At 48.1% G+C, this 19,785-nt stretch overlaps 1 protein-coding gene across 3 annotated transcripts in view; it reads left to right on the top strand.

Moving 5' to 3' along the window:
* VCPKMT (valosin containing protein lysine methyltransferase) overlaps positions 1 to 19,785 on the top strand; it is a 75,289-nt gene that overhangs the window by 33,248 nt on the left and 22,256 nt on the right. For all 3 annotated transcript variants that reach the window (XM_086936600.1, XM_086936599.1, XM_086936601.1), the window contains exon 4: positions 5,368 to 5,487. In XM_086936600.1, coding sequence (XP_086792726.1) covers positions 5,368 to 5,487 — 120 coding nt within the window. The remainder of the gene's footprint in view (positions 1 to 5,367; positions 5,488 to 19,785) is intronic.

The following is a 19,785-nucleotide window of genomic DNA, read 5'->3' as shown; positions in this document are numbered from 1 at the left end:
CCTCCCTGCTGGGGGCGGGGGACGTGTCACGGGACCCACAGCTCCAGGTGGCAACATCCATTGAACTCAAAGGGCTACACTACAGCCACTTCTCCAGCCCCTCCCCACCCCCCCCCCCCCTGCTCCCCCCAGCTTGTGTATGTGAGCCCGGCTGTAACAGCTTCAGGGACACATACACAGTCACACCCAAGTACTTGGCAGGTCTTTAAAAGACCTTTTACTTGTTAACGAGGCGTTGATGTTTTTCACACCTCGGTGTGAATTAGGCCTCCGCCGTGAGCACCCTCAGCCCAATGCCAGGAACTGCACTCTGCAGAATCTGCGACCCCCTTCCCAGGACTCCACGACCCCCCTGGGGGTCGCGCCCCACAGATTGAAGACCGCTGCACTAGAGTGTCAATCTTTGTCACCAGAGCTGCATAAGTATGCTTTATAGTGAGCAATATAGGTTCAATATGTCAGCAGTGTCCTCAGTTGCAGTTCACCCTTTAACCTCCATGCCCTAATCTTCAACTGTCAGCTCTCCCCTGTCTCTTGCCTTCTTCCATGCATGTCTATGTCTACCCTTTCTTGCGGAGCATTACTTTTTCTCACTGATTATTCCCCTCATACACTCACCTTTCCCCCTGCTCTCTCCCTCACTCCTATAGCCTGTTACTTTCACTCAGAGGCTCTGCCCCACATTCATCCATTTTTCCCTCCATGCTGTAATTTCCCATCGGATTGCCACCTGGCCAGTCTGTTACCTAAATAGTGGATATTTTTAAGTAATAGCTGGTAAAAAAAAACCTTGGAACTCATAGTTATTCATGTTTGAAATATGAGGTCCAAGCAGTTAATACAGGTATATAGCCAGAGCTACTGGAGGTATGTAAATGTATGGCTTTGTTTTTTTCTCTCGCAAAGTTGAATATTTGCTGCATTTGCCACATACACTATCATCTGCCTCACAATCTGCAGATGTTAACAGGAGAAAAAAAAGTTTGGCTTAAACGTTCAAAAGTTACTTAAAAAGCAGCAACATGTTGCCATGCAACCTTTGCAAATGGTGACCGGTCACCTTTCTGTTGCTTATTTCTGTATTTGAGTTTTGAACTGGTATTAATGAGATGCAACCAATGTTTAGACAAGTGTTAAAAAGTGTCAAAATTACAAATTAATACAGTAATGCTCTCACAAAATGTGCAGAATTATGCCACATAATTTACTCAACCTTGCAGCATAATTTGGCTCTCCCCTGCTGCAGAATTTCAGTGGCCATGCATATGTCCCATCAAAATTATTACCAAGCAACATACACAAATCCTAAATTATTATTAAAGGTAACAGAGTCTTACTCTTAGCTGTTTAATATTTGTCTCTAAACATTTGATGACCTGACTTTATGACCTCGATACTCAGTTGTTAAATGCAATAATTGCAGCTTCACATTCACTGTGCTCCAGATGACGTCTTATTTTTGTTGTCTATAATACAAATTGTGAACTCCTCAAGACTACTATACTTTCTATAACACTCACTGTACTGTTTTCATTTAAAATCCCACTGTCATTTAGTTTGGTGACATTATAAAATAAAATAAAATTGCCTGAGCAAAAAAGTTAAGAGTTGTGTGTTTTTTTTTAAGGCTAACAGCAGATTTAGTTGCTATTCACTTACCAGCCTCGTCCCCATTTGCATCTGAAAATGTGGCAACGCTATGTATATCATAGGCCCACTTTAAAATTATCTCTCCCCTACATTCTTTGCGAAAATCTGTTGTGATGTGGGTGTATTTCTTTTTGTTTGCAGGATACTCTGTTCATTACTGGAGGGGGGAGGTTGACTGTACTTAACACCTTTAAACCGTTTAACTTTGCCAGTCTCGCCGCTGTTGTCATGCAGATACAGCCATTAAGGAATGAAAGGGTCATGCAGGGGAGACTACTAAAAGAAAGAAAGAGGTAAATAGGATAAACACAAAAACAAGAGGAAAGCTGCGACCGCCAGGGCTTTAGGACGGATCGAGTTAAACCCTCGATGAACCTTGACAACTGCCTGGCAGCCTCAGCCCGGCCCACGGAACCTGACGGGGGGGGCTGAAGCCCTTTCAGCCCAATGGTTGTTGCGCGCCTGGTGCTCGGTGTGCGGGAGGAGTAACTCTTTGAGCGAGTGGACCTCTTTCACTTGGAGGAGGGTGGTCATGATTATATCCAGCATGCCGTTGGAAGTGGGGTTAGAGTTATTGGAAGGGTAATCAGCGACAGGAGGGGTGAGGCAAATGCGGGACGAGTGGAGACTGATCGTTGTGGGGGGGCAAGTGTAGTATTGGGGAGTGAGAGTGGGGGGGAGATGTTGAGGGGGGAGTGGGGACCAGGATTGGAGGGGGGGCTAAGGGTGGGGATTGAACTGTTGAAGGAAGCGTGGAGGCTTGGAGTGGCGGGGGGGAGATGTTGAGGGTGGGGTGTATGTCTGGCATGGGTTGAGTGCCGAGAATATGGGGGGCGCTGATGAGGGCGGAGTGAAGGCTAGGAGTGGCGGGAGTGCAGGGAGTGAGTAGGGAGATGTTGGGGGAAGGGTGTATGACAGGAGTTGTTTGAGTGCAAAGAGTATGGTGGGGGGTGTTGAGGGAGGAGTGGGGGCCAGAAGGGGGGGCGCAGGGAGTGGGGGGAGAGAGAGGACACAGCAGGGGGGGGAGCTAGGTGCGGCGCGGGTGTAGGGAGTGACGGTGGTGGAAAGATTGGGGGGGTAATTGGGATGGCATAGAGTCGCGTTGTGAGGGTCAGAGGTGGTGGGTCGTTCTGAGATGTTAGTTGGAAGTGTGGAGTTCTGGTTCAGTTGGATTGGGGTATGTGTGGAGGGCCGCCGATTGGAGAGGTGCTCTTTGAAAGTGGGGAACAGGTTGTCAAGTAGTTCCAGGTTCCTGTCTGTGGCTTGAATTAGAACAATCCCGTTATTGTAAATAGTAATGACTGTACTGCCAGGGAAGCGTTTGGATGGAGCGATGGTGAGTGATAGTCCGTGAGCGGATTTCCTGGTGGTGGAGACGTTAAGTAAGGCCTGGAAGGTTTTTCTCCATTGAGCTCTGCGTGCGGTGTGGAAGATGATATCAGTGTTCAGGGATCCATTTACCGGAGAGAAGTAGGTGTCCGCAAAGGGTCTTTCAGGGTGGGACCTCAGGAGGTTGTGTTTAAAGCGTTTAGAGGCTTTTTTTGTGAGTGCGGGTGGGTAGATTATTTTAAATGTATGCTTGCCGCAGTGATCCATGTTGGGAAAGTGAAAGGTGGGTGTGGGAGATTGAGCAGAGGAGATGTGCTGGATCGCAGATAGATGCAGACAAAAAGTTACAAATGCCTGTAGACAGTATGTTACCTAGGTCAGATGAGATAACTGCAGACCATATGTTACAGGGGTCAGAACGGGCACTAGTGAGACAGTATGTTACATAGGTCACAGGAGATAACTGCAGACCATGTGTTACAGGGACAGAAGTGGTACTAGTGTGAGAGCTAAATATGTGTTAGCAACTAGGTGCACTATAGGCATAAAAGGAGATGGGAGCAGCGTACATAGATATATAACCATATATATAAGCAGTCAGCTATGTGTATAATACTGCTGAAGTATTGTGTTAGCAACTAGGTGCAATATAGGCATAAAAAGAGAGATGGGAGCAGCATACATAGATAAATAACTATATATATAAGCAGTTAGCTATGCGTATAATACAGCTGAAATATTGTAGCAAAAAAGATGTGCCCACTGCAAGTTAATGCGCCAGGTGACGCTAATGAGCGGGGTGAGATAGGTGCAATAGGTGCAGAGTGAATTAGGTGTAGGTACATAGATATGTGAGAGGTAAACAATGTACTCGAGTGTGGTGATGTAAATACCTTTTTTGCAGTTACTGCTGCTCAGCAGGTTGTTCAAGATGGCTGCCAAAATAGTATATAGGCAGCAGTGTTAGTCCTTTGTCTGTGAATGTGAATGCTGTGAATGTATTAATAAACCCAACACTGGGATCAGAGCGTAATTAAGGCAAGATGTTTGGTACCAAACATCCCAGAAATCAGTGAAGCTAAGAAACTCGTGTTTCAGCCTATGTACTCTTTATAGCTTCCCTGTTCACTTACAACATCAAAGAATGGACTGGACATTGCAGGGGCATATCTGCTCATTCTGATATGCCCACACATGAGATATAATGCACCCTGCCTCAGGGCTAAAGGCCTGCAGTAGGGGTGACTTACCTATATCTCATGCATGTATGGGTGGAATGGCACACAGGGTTGTGTGCCTTGTTCATGGGGTCCTGGGATGGCACAACCAGTGCTGCAGCCCCAGCGGACCCTCTTCAATATTCATGCCCTAGGTACCATTGGTACCATTTACTGGGGATTTACAGGGTAGCTGTAGCTGTGGCAGTCGTGGTACAGTGCTTTGTGAAAGAGATCTGGTACTGGGGACCTGGTTAGCAGGTACCCAGTGCACTTACAGTTCAAAAACACATTAGGCAAAAAGTGAGGCTAACCATGTAAAAAGAGGCACTTTCCTACACTGATTCTAGCACATCCTCCCCCATGCCAAACTTGAGGCAGAAATGGTCACATTAAGAGACTTCGAACACAGTGACCGGTTTTGGAAAAGCCGTAGAGGTCTTAATGTGCTAACCCATTCATGTGAAAATGTACCGATCTCTGTTGAATGTTTGCATTGTTCAGCATTCCGTCCATCATTTATTCCTTTTGTTTGTCGCCCAAAGTTTACTGGGTATGCCTAGAAGTGGGTCCCGTGCTCACTGCGCCACTGGTTTCAAGGTAGCCTGGCTGATATGGGGTGATTCCCCGAAACTGGTCCCAGGATGCCTGTTTCGGGTCAAGGTAGGACCTGGCTTGGCAGTTCGGGCTGGACTGTTCCCATGAGGCACAGGGTCAAGACTGATTTGGATATGGCTGGGTCCAAACTGGGGTGGCGTGGTGAGCAAAAGAACAATGGATTAAACCCAGATCTTTGTGACTGGGGTGAATGTTTCCATTGTTCAGCATTCCGTCCATCATTTTATCTATTCTTGCGTGTCTCGTGCTGGGCTGTTCATCAGATGTGGAAAGTAGAAAATAGTGCTTACAGATAAGAGGTGAAGATAGAGGCATGTTGTACAGGCGTGGCAGATACAGGTGTGATTTGTTTTGTACTCTGTGTCTTGGCTCATTAAGTCCAGGTCTGTGGGCTTTGCCAGGACGTTTCTCACAGCTATTGGTGAATGTGGTTAACCAAGGTTTAAGTACCTGAAACACCACAAATGTACTTGTCCTACTTCTGTTCTAATTGGATGTTTTGTTGGGCAGTGCTGTCGATATTAAGAAGTAAATTACTGTATTCTTTGTCTAGTCTCTAGAACCCTTGCTGAGGACATTGAAGGAGCTAGCGAGTCCCAACACGATTATCCTTTGCTGCTTTGAAAAAAGGACCATGGGGAAAAACCCTGACATCGAGAGAAAATTCTTTGAGGTATGTTTTCTTAATTGTCTATTTTGTTGTCTCTTCTAAAGAAACTCCACTATACTATGTATGGTTGTGACCTGTTAAGGCGACAGCAAATTATACCCTTTTTATGTTTATGGTATTTATGTTTCTGTGCATTTTATTACAGTTGTGTGTGCTTGTGTTGCCTTCATTTCCAAGGTGCTTTTTTGGATATTGAAAAACAGCTACACAAGCGGATTAAGAGCATGCAGGGAGAGCCTCATCTCTCTTTGTCCCTTTTCAGTATTCACCCGTGCTGGATTAGGAGTAATTTTGAGGGGATTGACTTGCTGTGGACGTGGACTTGCCCTGGATCCTGGATATGCATGTCTTTGCTATAAAGTTTCTTGTGGGCTATAAAAATTTTATCCCTCCTGCCACGATTGCTGATGTATTGCATAAGTGGATGAGACTCCTAAGCCTCATGAAAACAAATATCTCTAGATGTTTTTCCACCTTGCTCATCCTGCCAATTACCAAAGGGAAAGATGAATTTCTGATTGGTCTGTTAAGGCATTAAGAATCCCACTTCTTTCCTCTCTTCATCCCGCCCCTTTCCTCTTTCCCTATCCTCCAGATTCCCATTTACCTATAAAAATGTTGTCTTTTGTCAAGAGTAACTATTAAACGAAATTTTTTTTTTGGCTTGGGACTCTGCACATTACCACTGCTAACCAGTGCTAAAGTGCGTGTGCTCTCACCTTTAAAAATGTTGAAATTAACTTATACCTAATTGGCACATTTAATTTACTTGCAAGTCCATAGTACAGTGGTACTACATATATCCAGGACCTGTAAATTCAATACTATTGGGTGTCTGCAGGACTTATTGTGCTACTCATTTATTAGTCCTTTAAACATGTCTCAGGCCTTCCATTTAGCCGGTGTGTGCAGATTTAAACTTCTATTTCGGCTTAGCAAAATAAACCTTTTGCCAGACCTGAACGTTCCTTTTTAATACATATGCTGTCAGTAGGGTAGACCCTAGACAGCCCACAGGCCAGGATGCAGTGCATTTAAAAATCTGCGCATGTACTTGTACATTTTACATGCCTTGGTAGTTAAAGACTTAGTTTTTCACTAATGCAAGGCCTGCCTTTCCCACTGGATAACATTGGGTTACCTTATTACATTTAAAAAGTGCTAACTTTCAACTGGGAGCAAGTAGGAATATCGCGTTTGGTGTCTATAAGAACTGTATTTTTAAACCATGGAATTTTTTTTTCAAACATTTTTTGGTTATTGGAGCAAGCCCATTGCCACGGCTACACATAACAAAACTGTACGATACAGTTGCAGCACAACCAACAAAAGAAAACAAAGAAAAAACAGCAAACCGTACATTTGCCTCGTGTGCACACCATCTCCAGTTGCAAGTATCCAAACCCCTTCCCCACCCCTCACTCTCGACCACCCCCCTCACCCCCCACACCCCAGTACCTCCTCAGTAAGTGCTTAAAAACCACAACCATGGTTCACTTTCAGGGGATTTTCATCAATAGTCATACGCACTGAATATTCTTGCCCATGTGCTGGGACCCCAGAGTACATTAAGAATATATATATTTGCAGAGTTTGCCCGGTTGAAGGCTGGCCTGCTGCGCACTCCCTAATTATAGAAATCCAGCACTCCCCATGGAGGCACACACATGGCGGAATAAGAGAACACCTGTAAAGGAGTTTCACTCAAAAACTAAAAATTAGGCACATCAAAAGACAGTTTTCTGAATTAGGCTTGGGGCTTTAATTGTGCAACACTCTAGCAGAAAGGCTTTCCCAGATGTCAAATGAAACACTATGCAAATGTTTGTATGTGTGTATATATGTGTGTATGTATGTATGTATGTGTATATATAATAGAAAACCTCCTCAAAAGTACAGAAAACAATCTGAAACGGGGATTACCTAAACAACGTGAGTGATCTGGGGGCCTGGTTGTGTGTTCACAGTTCAAGCTAGACAGTCGGAATTCAAGATGGCATGAGGGCATGTCCAAGCCTATAGTAAACACTTCCCAATATGCAACATAATGCACATTTGGGCACAACTGCCTATAACACTACACTCCAAGATAGAGAAGTACATGCCACACCTTTCTCTCTCTCATGCTTTCAAACGCACATCTCACACGTTCTGTTCCTGGCAAGACTGTAACAAGCAAACACTCCCAATCTGAAGATTTAAGGGAACATGAAATGCATGGGACCCTTTGGACGGAGGAAACTGACCTGGGCGTTGCCGGTTTGCCGCAAAAGCCAACTTTCCTCGCACACAGCCTCCCCTTATCCCTGGAGGGATCCGCCGTCTCACCGCCAAACAACACCTTGCAGCACCTGCTCCGCGGGTGCCGCTGCGCGGCGAGAGGCGAGGGGTAGAGGCTGCCGGAGCTTCAGCTGGCACCAGGAAGGAGGAGGGAGCACCGCGAGTCTTCCGAGGGAGCGCCAGCAGGGACTCACAAGACCAGGAGTCCCTGCGCTGCACAGGTGTGCACGGCCGCGCTCCCAGCAAGACACGCCCCCCTGACTGCAACGCCCCTTATTTAACCATCGGACTGCCGCTCAGCGGGACGCCGAGCAAAGCCCGAGCAAAGGGCGGGCAGTCTGTGGCAGTCAGGGGCTGACAGAGGCTGGGCTGGGCCATCCGCCGCTTCTGGTGCAAGAGCTCGGAGTACCCCTGTGGGTATAGAGGCCAACATGTCTACACGCTCTGGTAAAGCACTGAGGGGTGGGGGTGAAGGCGTTAGTGGGAGCACAATGATTGGTACAATGGACAAATTCATTACGAGGGTAGCAGCGGTCATTGAAAAGGAGATTGTGATGACGGAACGTGGCCTCTCACAAGACTCCTTCCCTTCCAAACGCTCCTCCTTGGGAGCTGTTGCACATGCCCTGTCTCCAATCTCCACCTACCCTACCTCCCCTTTGCCCAAGAATCTGTCCGCACAGCCATGGATTGCAGCCATTGGGGCAGGTATTGACAGGCTGGAAAGCTTAATAATAAATCCCCTTCCCCCCAGTCTTAGCCCAGTGGCTGTTGACCCCCCCCCCCCTGTCTCACTCATAACTACCCCCTCTGGCCATAATCCCCAACTATCCACTCAGGTTCCCTTACTAGCTCATAACCCGTTGCCCCAGGCGCGAGCTTGTCTGGTTCATAAGAAAAGAAAGAGGGTTATTAGTACACGGAAGGGGAGTTACTCCTCGCTCCACAAGCGACCAAGGAAACATGTCCCCAGAGGTCCTATGCAACTGGATGCTGGAGGGCCAGGATCATCTGGGAGTACTGCTCCATTAGCACCAGCGGCAGAAATTCCTCTGTCTCATTACTCGGTCCCGGCACTACCCACATTTCCACACGAGGTGCCCTCCCCTGAGTTTATTGAGAAACTGGTCAAGTCCTTGCTGGTACCGCTTATTGACCAAGTTAAGAGTCTGGGGACAGGCTAGATAGATTTGAACAGACCACCCGGGACAATTTTTTTCTCCCTGAAATCCCTCATAAAACTACAGTCTAAGCTCAGGGAGGACACTGTAGATGGTATTGATGGGAAAAGGGATTCTGTGGGCCTAATACAGGGAGCCTCATCGTTACCGTCTGCTCTTGCACAAGCCACTGGGAAGACTTTGACATCTGGGCCCCCGGCTAGTGCAAAGCCGACACCCAATACCCATGTTGTCCAGGTCCATGCCAGTACCCCCCCAGTAGCGAGGACTGCCAATTCTAAACCTGACCAAAAGAAGCGGCAAGAGGGAGGGGCTGGCTCTAATTCTAAACCACTGGTTGTTCCACCCACTGAAGTCAGGGGAGTAGTTACTGCTCCAAAGGCAAAAACAACTATTTGCCATCCTAAAATTCCTAGCCCAGTGGTTATACCACATAAGGTGGCACGAAAGTGTCCCCCAGTCAATCTCCCCCCTGAGTGCCAACCATATGTTGTTGTCCTTATCAAGGTTCCCACCTTGAAGGACGCCCAGCAGGAAACCCACCAGGCACTGAAGAATAAAGTTATCCACTGGTTGCAAGCCAACAGACCCCTTCCCTTGGGAGTGGATGGCTTGATTCTTGGTGTGCGCAGGGTGGGATGGATCGGTCAAGGGGAAAAAAACAGTTCGAGGGGGATTGTGTGGTGGTTAATTTCCAAGACGTGAGAGCTGCCCACTCAATATGTAGCTTAGGGCAGGCCACGGCTGGTCCTGGTGTCGAAGCAGTTGATCTAACATACTTCTACCCGCGGCCGGTCATGAACTACTTAGGCCGACCCCCCGTGTATACCGCCCAAAATAGTGCTTGTGGCCAATGGCACTTAGCTACAACTGTACCCCAGTGGCATGCAGTTTGGCCAATGCCGAGCTGGGGTACCAGGGGTACTGACTCCCCGACTCCCAGGAGGTTTGGGTGGTCCGAACATCTGATGCCCAGTCCTCCATCTGCAGAATGTAACGACCCCTTGACCACTCCAGGGGAGCAGGTTGTCTCAGTGGAAACTAGGGAACTAGGGGAGGGGAGGGATCTAATTGTGCCTGCCAATGTCTGTCCCACCGTAGGAGAGGTAGACTCGGTTGGCCCTGTCGAGCCCTTTAGCATTGCGGCTGTGGCGGACCCACCTATTAGGGTTCTCAGCTGGAATGTGGCTGGTCTGGACAGGAAGCTAGCCCTGCCCGACTGGAACGCACTTGTGGAGCAGAACTCCATATGTCTGTTCCAGGAAACCTGGAGTAGGGAGCCCCTACATAAGGCAGGATATTCTTCTCACCATATACCTGCGGTACACTCCGAGACTGGCAGGGGTCGTCCTTTGGGTGCCCTACTTGTTTGGGTAGCTTCCTCGCTTAACTGTAGGGTGGAGGAGCACGATACAAAATGCCTGGACCTCCTTAACATTACCCTAAAAACCCCCAAAGGACGTGTTATTTTAAACATTTTTAATATCTATGCACGAGGCACAAAGGGGGGTAGAGAATCCCCCACCATAGCCCGTCTTGAGGCTCTGCTTCGTTCCTCTCCCTATAAGCCCTGTACCCTGGTAGCGGGTGACTTCAATTGCACCTTTGAGCCCCTTGGCTCAGAAGTCACCCAAGATCAAGAGGAGGATGATAACAGGAGGGGGATACCGGCTCTAGAACTTAGCCCAATTAAAAGATGGACTGAAGTGGTGCTCCAGGTTAATTCCCTAACAATGGAGTTTGACCTGAGGGCCCTCAATGGCAGGACTAGTTCTGACAAAAAGGGAATTCGCAGTCGTGGTGTGGTGAACGGAGAAACCCTTCTGCCCAGTACCTTTGTGTTCAAGGGAACTTGCCCGTGACTTGGGAGCCTGTGTGCTCAGTCACCAACGCTCGTGAGGAGAACCATTCGCTGTACTCGGGAGCGGGACTGCGAGGACCAGGAGTGCTTGCGCAACACCAGCTCGCGCACCTGGTGCCTCTTCCCGCCCCCCCCCCCCTCCTCCTCCTCCTACTTAGCCACGCCTCCTGACGCGAACACGGGACGCGCGCGGACGGAGGCGCGGGCGAAGCCCGGGCAAAGGGCGGGCCCTCTACGGCCCTCAGCGGCCAGAAGAGGCCGGGCCACCCCTCTTTCCTGCCGACTACCGAGTGCTAAAGGTTAGGATCCTAAGACTCTCTACCCCTTGCGCACTCTGACACTACCCCTTGACTCGATACAGTATGAGGAAGGGTCTGAAAGCCGGTAGAATGCCTGTTCTACGTTCTAAAATGAGACAAAAAGAAATTGCCCCGCAACCGGTTCCTACCCTCACAGCAATTGATATCATGTTACAACAGACTATAGGGGCTGTATCTTCCGCTATTGCTAATACTGAAAGGAGGTTATCCTTGCCGCCAACAATATTTCTGCCTGACACCCAGGAGGTGGCAGTTGATCCTGCGGTCCCATCACAAGATGTTACTGACGATCTAGATTTAAGCCTCGGAGTCACCGCCTCTTTTGCAGACCTTCCATGCGGCCAGCCTTCAACTGAACAACAGGCAAACCTACAAAAAATGTCACCTGACCCAATTCCTACAAGGGACGATGGAACGATAAGCAGTACATTGCCAGGATTAGGGAGTATAGGTCCTACAAATAGCGAGCCAAAGAAAAAGCCAAAAAATAATGCACGGAATCATAACTTAGTGTCACCCGCTCCAAACTCCGCATCAGGCATACCGTGTTGGGTTGAAAATATGGTAGCAGATCTAAAATCAGATCTTGAAGCCACGATATCTGCTCATATTAAGCCCCTAATGTCCAAAATTGATAGACTGACATCATTAATCAATACCAAATGGACTGGCTCTAATAAAGTAAGTGGAAATGTGGTAATTGCGCCTCATGGAAAATCGAAAGAGATGCCCCTGGGAAACACCACTATCAGCAAACCCTCAAAAGATGCTACCACCAAGGCCAAATCATTTCCAGCAAGCTCAGGAGCAGTTACTCAACACCCGATTCAATCTGGGGAAAAATCTGCTCCCACTCCCTCAACTCCCAGCGTCACCGGTCCTCCCCCCTCCAGGCCACGAACAAGGACAGGGGCTCGTTCCTGGAAGAATGTGGACATTCCTCAGATGTCAGATCTTCTGGCACTATCCCGTCCTATGGGAAGAGGCAACCCTGCTTTATCAGCCTCCGATTTCCAAGATTGGATTCGGAATGCTGCTGATCAAGTGGCCCCGGAGAAGTGTACGAGACCCAACCGAACAACTCCGTCGGCGGCCTGGTACACCGAAGAACTTAGGCTCCATCGACAGCACTGTAGGAACCTAGAAAGGCGTTGGAGGAAATTCTATTGCCCCATAGCCAAGCAATCCTATAAGGATGCCCTTACAGTATTAAAAAGGGCGATCACAGCTCGAAAAAGTACCTTTTTCTCTGCTCAAATAGAGAATGCCAAGAACTCCGCAAGAGAACTGTTTTCAGCTGTCACCACACTGTCCACTCCTCCCACTGGACCCGGGGTTGAACCTTCTCAGACCTTCTGTAATGCTCTGTCCACCTTTTTTACTACCAAGGTGGCAGACATATATTCATCTTTTGAGGAGGACATAAGGAACAAACCCAGAGTCTGTATTAGGGATGAATCAACCTTAGATCACGATTACGATCTTTTTTCTTCTTTTGCCTCCATCACTCAAGACCACATCAGTAGTCTCATTTCGACCATTAAGTCTGGTTCCCCCTTGGACCCTTGCCCTCCCTCTGTGATGGCTAACCTAAGCGAAGTGATCTCACAACCACTTATGGAAATCTGCAACACTGCATTTCAAACTGGTCATTATCCAACCCCTTGGAAGAAAGCGGTGGTTAAACCACTCTTGAAAAAACCCTCCCTGGATCCCACAGCTGGGGCCAGCTACAGACCAATTGCATGTCTCCCCTTTCCGGCCAAAATTTGCGAATCTCTGATGAACAAACAACTCTCGGAGTTCGTCGACACTCACCAACTTCTCGACGAAACGCAGTTTGGTTTCAGGAAAGGGCACGGAACCGAGACCGCTTTAATAAAGGCCTCAGATGAGATCAGAGCCATCATGGACCAGGGAGGTGTGGCCGTCCTGATCCTCTTAGATTTGTCTGCGGCCTTTGACACGGTCGACCATGCTATTTTGGTCGACCGTGTCGCAGCCCTGGGGATAAACAGCATGGCCAGGGATCTCATTTCATCTTTCCTGGCCAACCGTACCCAGACAGTGAAGTTGGGTGATTTCTACTCTCCTGTCTCTGCACTCCCCTGTGAAGTCCCACAGGGCTCCTCGCTAAGTCCTACGCTATTTAATATCTATGTAGCGCACTTAGCGAGGATAATAAAGGCCCATGGACTACGACTTACGTCGTACGCAGACGATACCCAACTGGTCCTGGCAATCCACAAGGATGGCCCAGTGGTGGCAGCCAATTTCCAAAAGGCCATGCTTGCGGTTAGCACATGGATGGCCTCCAATTGTCTGAGGCTCAACTCGGATAAAACCGAGATTATGACTTTCGGTAAGCTCTCTCCGGAATGGTCCTCCATCTGGTGGCCTGTCCAGCTGGGCTCTCCACCCGCCCCGGTAGAGAAGGTTAGAAATCTGGGGGCTATTTTTGATAGCAAGCTGTCTTTCAGCCTTCATGTCAACAAGGTTGTGTCAGCTGCATTCTTTATCTTAAAGAAAATCAAGAAATTACTGCCCTACCTCCCTACCTCAGCTGGGAAGACCTTGGTCTCCACCCTAGTCTTTTCAAAAATTGACTATGGGAACGCTCTTTTTTTAAACACTCAGAAACATGTCATAGCGAAACTGCAGTCCGTACAAAATGCGGCTGCAAGGATTCTTCTTGACATCCCCCGTCGCCAGTCCACTACTCTTGCCATTCGTCACCTACATTGGCTAAAAGTAGAGAACCGAATTAAATTTAAGGCCCTCTGCATTGCCTATAAGGCAATACAGGGTGTCGGGCCTAGATTTCTGACAGAAGAGTTTCAGCCGTAGATCCCCAAGAGGCAGCTTAGATCTGCCAACACCCGCCTTCTCCCAGTGCCTCGCTCAAGAACTGTTACATGGGGAGATAGGCGCTTCTTGGTGGCCACACCCAAATTGTGGAATCTGCTGCCGTTGGCGATTAAAACTGCCCCCAATCTGATGAGCTTCCGTAGGCTATTAAAAACATGGTTGTTTAACCAGTAAGCTGCTGTTTGATCGCTCTTAGCCCCTTATGCGCCGAGACACCTCCGGGTATTTGTATGCGCAATAAAAATCTCGAAAATAAATAAATAAATAAATTACGGTGACCCAATCGAACTTGGGTTCCAAAAAAGTGCCCAATCAACCAGCAAAGGGCTCTCAAAGTATGGGTACCAATTTAACATCAACTTCTTCTCCAAACAAAAACCAAGAACTAAAAACAAGACCGGCTCGCTATAAGACAATCAACTTGCCACCGGAAGCCTCCCCCTTTGTGGTTGTATTGACGGGTGTACCACCTTTGAAGGAGGGAAGAAGGGAATCCTTTGTTGAGCTGAGAAATGTGTGCTCAGTGGCTGCAGCTACACAGACCGTTACCTTTTCATATGTGTGGTGAAATACTTGCAGTCAGAAGAGGAGAGTGGGTGGGAAGAAACACTAAGACTATAGCAGGAGATGTTGTAACTGTTAATTTTAGGGATGCAGGGGTAGTAAATTACATATGCAATGCACCTAGTAGTGGGCCAACTACCCAAATCCACCCACTTCCTCTATCCTATTTTCTACCTGTGGCACCAAGACAACAACCCCCAAGATTCAGCTATCCAACCAACAGAGTGTACACACACGCTCCCCATCACACTACTCACCGGTGGCAGCAACCATGGCAAGGTCCCCCTGTAGTTGACCCATTTCTATCTCAGTTTGCTCACTGGAATAGATTTTGTGCTCTTGATGAGGTAGATTGACTCACTTTTGAGGAAACTACCAACTCATATTTGGACTTGAATCGGGGTGAGGAGGAGTGCACGCCAACTGTATTACATCCCGCCTGCCCTAATCCTCCATCCACGATAGTCACTAGCCCAACCCAGTTAACATCCCCTACGCTAGAAAGGGAATGCTTGGAACCCCATAGCTATAGCGATACTACTAAAAATATAAACAAAACCTCTAAGGAAACAATAAAAATCCTTAGCTGGAACCTTGCAGGCATCCATAGAAAATTGGGACTGCCCGAGTGGAGCGATTTGGTTGAAGCACACAAGATCTGCCTGTTCCAGGAGACCTGGAGCACTGAACCGCTCCACCGGGTCGGATCTGTAACCCACTTTGTGCCTGCTGAGAAACCCAGGCACGGGAAGGGACGTCCTTCGGGGGGTCTCCTTATCTGGGTAAGCATTTCCCTTAACTGCTGTATAACACCCAAGCAGGTACACAGCCCAGATATTCTAGGAATTCTCTTGACTAACCATTGTAGAGGCCTTTCCCTCGTTCTATACAACATCTATGCTAGAGGCACTAAAAATGGGTGCATCTCATCGGTAATATCTAACCTCGAAGTGCAGCTTAGAGACCATACGGAAGCTAATCATACCTTAGTAGCAGGTGGCTTTAATTGCACCTATGAGCCACTACCTATGGATGACATCCCAGACTTAGGAGAGGAAGATTGTAGATGGGGTATCCCCACACTTACCATCCCTCCGATAAAACGTTGGTCCCGCAGTGCAATACAGTTAAATGCACTGACATTAGAGTTTGGTCTAAGAGCCACGAACGGCCGTACAATTTCAGATCGGCTGGGTGCTCCTACGTACAACAGAGTCGATCATACCTCAAGGATTGACTGCATTCTGTTGGACCTAAAACTCTGGAGTCTGGTCGAAGATATGGCTGTTATACCTACTGTGGAGAGTGACCACAACTCACTTTCCCTATCTATAACGAATCCCTGGCTCAGTAATGCATCAATAGTACCACCCAATTGCCCACATATAATAGGCCAGGCCATACGTCAAGAATTGACTATATTCTTCTTGACGTCCACCTATGGAGCGCTGTAAAAGACATGGAGATTATACCCTCCGTCGAGAGCGATCACAACCCGCTCTCGCTTGCTCTGACTCCTTGGTGGTTAGAAGGTATAGGGTGCCGAACCCCTTGTCCCACCGTCCCGGACATGTCATCTGTCTCTAACTGCGGTCGACGGCTAAAGTGGGCCAAGCTGTCGCTCTGTCGAGAAAATATCCTCCATAACGCAGCTCTTAGCGGCAGCCCTAGATAACCTTGACTCTCTGGAGGGTGGGTTGGTGGAGGTGTCCGACAGGTTTTGTATCTTAACCCAGGCTCTAAGTGACCTTTTTATTGTCCCAGCTAGCCCCAACAGAAAGAATCTACGTCCCCGGGCCAGACAGGGCTAGTTTAATCGCAAATGCAGGGAAGCGAAGACACTGCTTGTTGAAGCAGTTAAATCTAAATCACAAATCAGGACCAGGGAGGCCAGAAGGCTATACTCACATTGCCTAAAAAATGCCAAAAAGTAATGGGAGGATAACTTCTGGCAGGACCTCTTGGCCGCTAGTCGAGGGAGAGATGCCAAAGGGTTTTGGGACCTGGTGGGTAGTAGGAATCGTCCTGATGACACCTTGAGGACCTACCCTATCACTGCCCAAGCGTGGTTTAATCATTTTAAGGCACTCTATTCTGCCGTAGAAGGTACACTTAATGACCCCTCTGTCCTTCCCCCCCCCTATACTTGGATAGAGGCACCGACCTCTTCTCCGCACGGGAGGTCACGAACTTGATAAAATCCTTAATACCACTTAAAGCAGCTGGACTGGATGGGTTGCCAGAGGACCTTCTCCGAGCCTATCCGGGTGAATGGGGGGTGTTGATCTCTGCCCTTCTTAATGCTATCATCAAGGGAGGCCCTGTGCCAGAGTCTTGGAAAGGGGCAGAGGTAGTCCCAATTTTTAAAAATGATTGTCGGGACTTACCGGGGGAATTATAGGCCTATAAGCCTCATTGACTCAACCCAGAAGGTGGCGGGAAAAGCTATTCTAGGGAGGATTCTCCAATGGGTGGATGATAACCACATGTTGTCCGACATGCAAGCTGGTTTTCGATCAGGTACAGGAACTATCGAGCAAGTCTTTAGACTCCTGTTACTGTACTGGAAGGTGGTGGAGCTGGGCAAAGGCAGTCTCTACCTGGCCTTTATAGACCTGAAGACTGCCTTTGACCTGGTTCCCAGGGACGAACTCTGGAGGGTGTTGTATGGTCTTGGGATGCCCCCTTACCTCTTAATGCTCCTCATCAAACTGCATAACGCTAATTATGCTCAGGTCCGATGGGGACTGAATGGGGAAAAGACCGATAGGATCCCGGTTGTCAGGGGCGTCCGGCAGGGCTGCGTACTAGCTCCCACCCTATTCTCCTTGTATGTGAATGGGGTGGTAGAGCACCTGCTTGGTGAACCAGCAGACGCCCCCTCCTTGGAGGGGCGTAAGGATCCCAACCCTGTTGTTCGCCGACGACACCCTCCCCATTTCCAAGACACCCCAGGGCCTCCAGAAGCTTTTGAACCGCTTCCAGGACTTCTGTGCAAATAGAGGACTTGTCATCAATGTGGACAAAACCAAATATCTAATCATGCACCCCCCCCCCCCGCAAGCTTGGCCGCCCTCCTATCCTGAACTCTATTCCTCTTGAAAGAGTGTCAGAATTTGACTATTTGGGAATTCGTATGAGCGATGTCATGAGCTGGACTCCCCATATCAACAAAATGACCATCAGCCACAAAAGGGTGGGGGGAGCTTTGTTGAAGGAGTACAACAATTCATCTAAACAATGTGTAGCTCCAATAATTGACATCTACAAAGCCCGAGCTGTAACTGCATCACTCTACGGAGCTGAGTTATGGGGCCTAGGTAACATGGAGTCCTTGTCAAAGTCAGAGAACAAATTTCTAAAGGACCTTTTGGCCATCCCGATGAGTACCCCGACAGTTCCGGTGCTTCTGGATGCGGGTTGTAAAGCAATCAAGGACCAGGCCCGCCTCCGGCCTCGCTTGTGGAGGGTCCCGGAACTAAAATCATATGCAGACGGGTTATTAGAGGTGATGGGTTCGGATGGCTGGCAGAAGATCAAATGGCTCAGGGACATTAAAAATCTTCTAGGGGACTTAGGATTGGGGTCTTGTTGGTCTACCCACTCTGCCCCCCCGAAGGCGACCCTTAAAAAACTATACTGGGAATGGGTCTCCGCCAAACTCATCAGCAACCAGCGTCACTGCAACTCCACCGCAGCTTATCTGAAAATAAAAGACGTTGTTGCCTTCGAGCCTTATCTGGACATAATCACCATTTGTGGACCGGGCACTCTTTATCAAATTCAGACTAGGCACACTACCTCTAGCAGATCTCATCTCTAGATGGAATATGCCTATGCAGGCATCACGCCACTGCGCCCTATGCACTAATAGACCCGAAACCGTGGCACACTTCCTTTTTGAATGTCCGGACTACGCCCGCCCAAGATCCCACTGGCTTAAACCACTCTGTAGACAATTGGGTACTCGCCAGTATTTAGTGGCTCTACGGATTTTACTAACTGATACATCCTCTCCCATCGTTTGTGCTGTATCCAAATTTTTAAAATGGGCATAGTTGATCCGCTCAAAAAGACTGTCCATATCAATTTAATCTTTTTCTTAATTAATTTATTTCTGATCAAATTGCTACTTTTTATCTGCTTTGTTTTTAATGTACAGTCTTTTACGATGTGCTGTTTTATATATTTTTGTAATGCTTTTATGATATGCATATCGAAATAAAGCAATCAACCAACCAACAAAATGCATGGGGCAAAGTGGATTAGAACACATAGAATCAATTAAAACAATGGTTGTCAAAGATAATCACGTGGTCCCAATACATGGCGCTACAAAGGCATAAGCTGAAACGTGTTGGCTTCCATGTAAGGTGTTGCTGCAATATAAGTGCAGCTGGATCTCTTGAGAGGGATGGTCATTATGAAGAAATATATATATATATATATATCTCTACAATGTTCCCCAAAACCGCGAGGAATTGCACCACCGTCGAAGGAAATGACGAGTTTGCAAGGGTTGTACACTATCGGCCTGCGAGCAAGGCAACAGCCCTTTGAAAACTTCTTAGCATCAAGGGCACGGAGCCCACCAGAGGGTTTTAATTATACTCATTACCCATACGAAGCAGCAACCACAGGCTTTGCACTACAAACTCCAGCATGCTCCACTAAAGGACCACCCACCAGAGGGCGGTAACGAGTACCTTTCAAAATGCTTAAACACGCAGAAGGATTCTAACACATGCTGAGTGAAATTTGCTGTGTTTCAGGGACACGCCCGTGAAGGAGCAGGAGGCTCCGAAACCGGTCGGCGAAGAAAGTCTGTGCCCACGAAGCTAAGCATTCTCCGAAATAACGTTCTTGCTGAACAGGCTGCTGTGGAGTGCATTCTAATTTCTTTTGGGGAACTGTGGAAACCTATATAATTAGGCTGACATTTCACTCATACAAAACCAGAGAAATGTTAGCGGAGTTAACTATAACTTGCACCCCCACAATGCACTGGTAATGTCAAATATTACATCTCAAATGAGATTCCCCCCCCCCCGCAGCCCTGCTGCTTGGGGATAAAGTCCACTTTAGTCCGGAAGGTCCTCAAGAAACAAGGAGACCTCATCGCCCCACCAGCATTTCACCAAGAGGTGCGTTTGCAGAGTCCACAACCTCTGAGCAATCCCACTGTGTGGGGCATACTGGAGGTACCAGGTGGGTTAGTTGGCCCCTA

The sequence above is a fragment of the Lissotriton vulgaris genome, chromosome 9, assembly GCF_964263255.1.
Source record: "Lissotriton vulgaris chromosome 9, aLisVul1.2, whole genome shotgun sequence".
Lineage (NCBI taxonomy): Eukaryota > Metazoa > Chordata > Amphibia > Caudata > Salamandridae > Lissotriton > Lissotriton vulgaris.
Note: the sequence above shows the minus strand (reverse complement) of the source record. Positions and strands in the feature narration are given on the sequence as shown.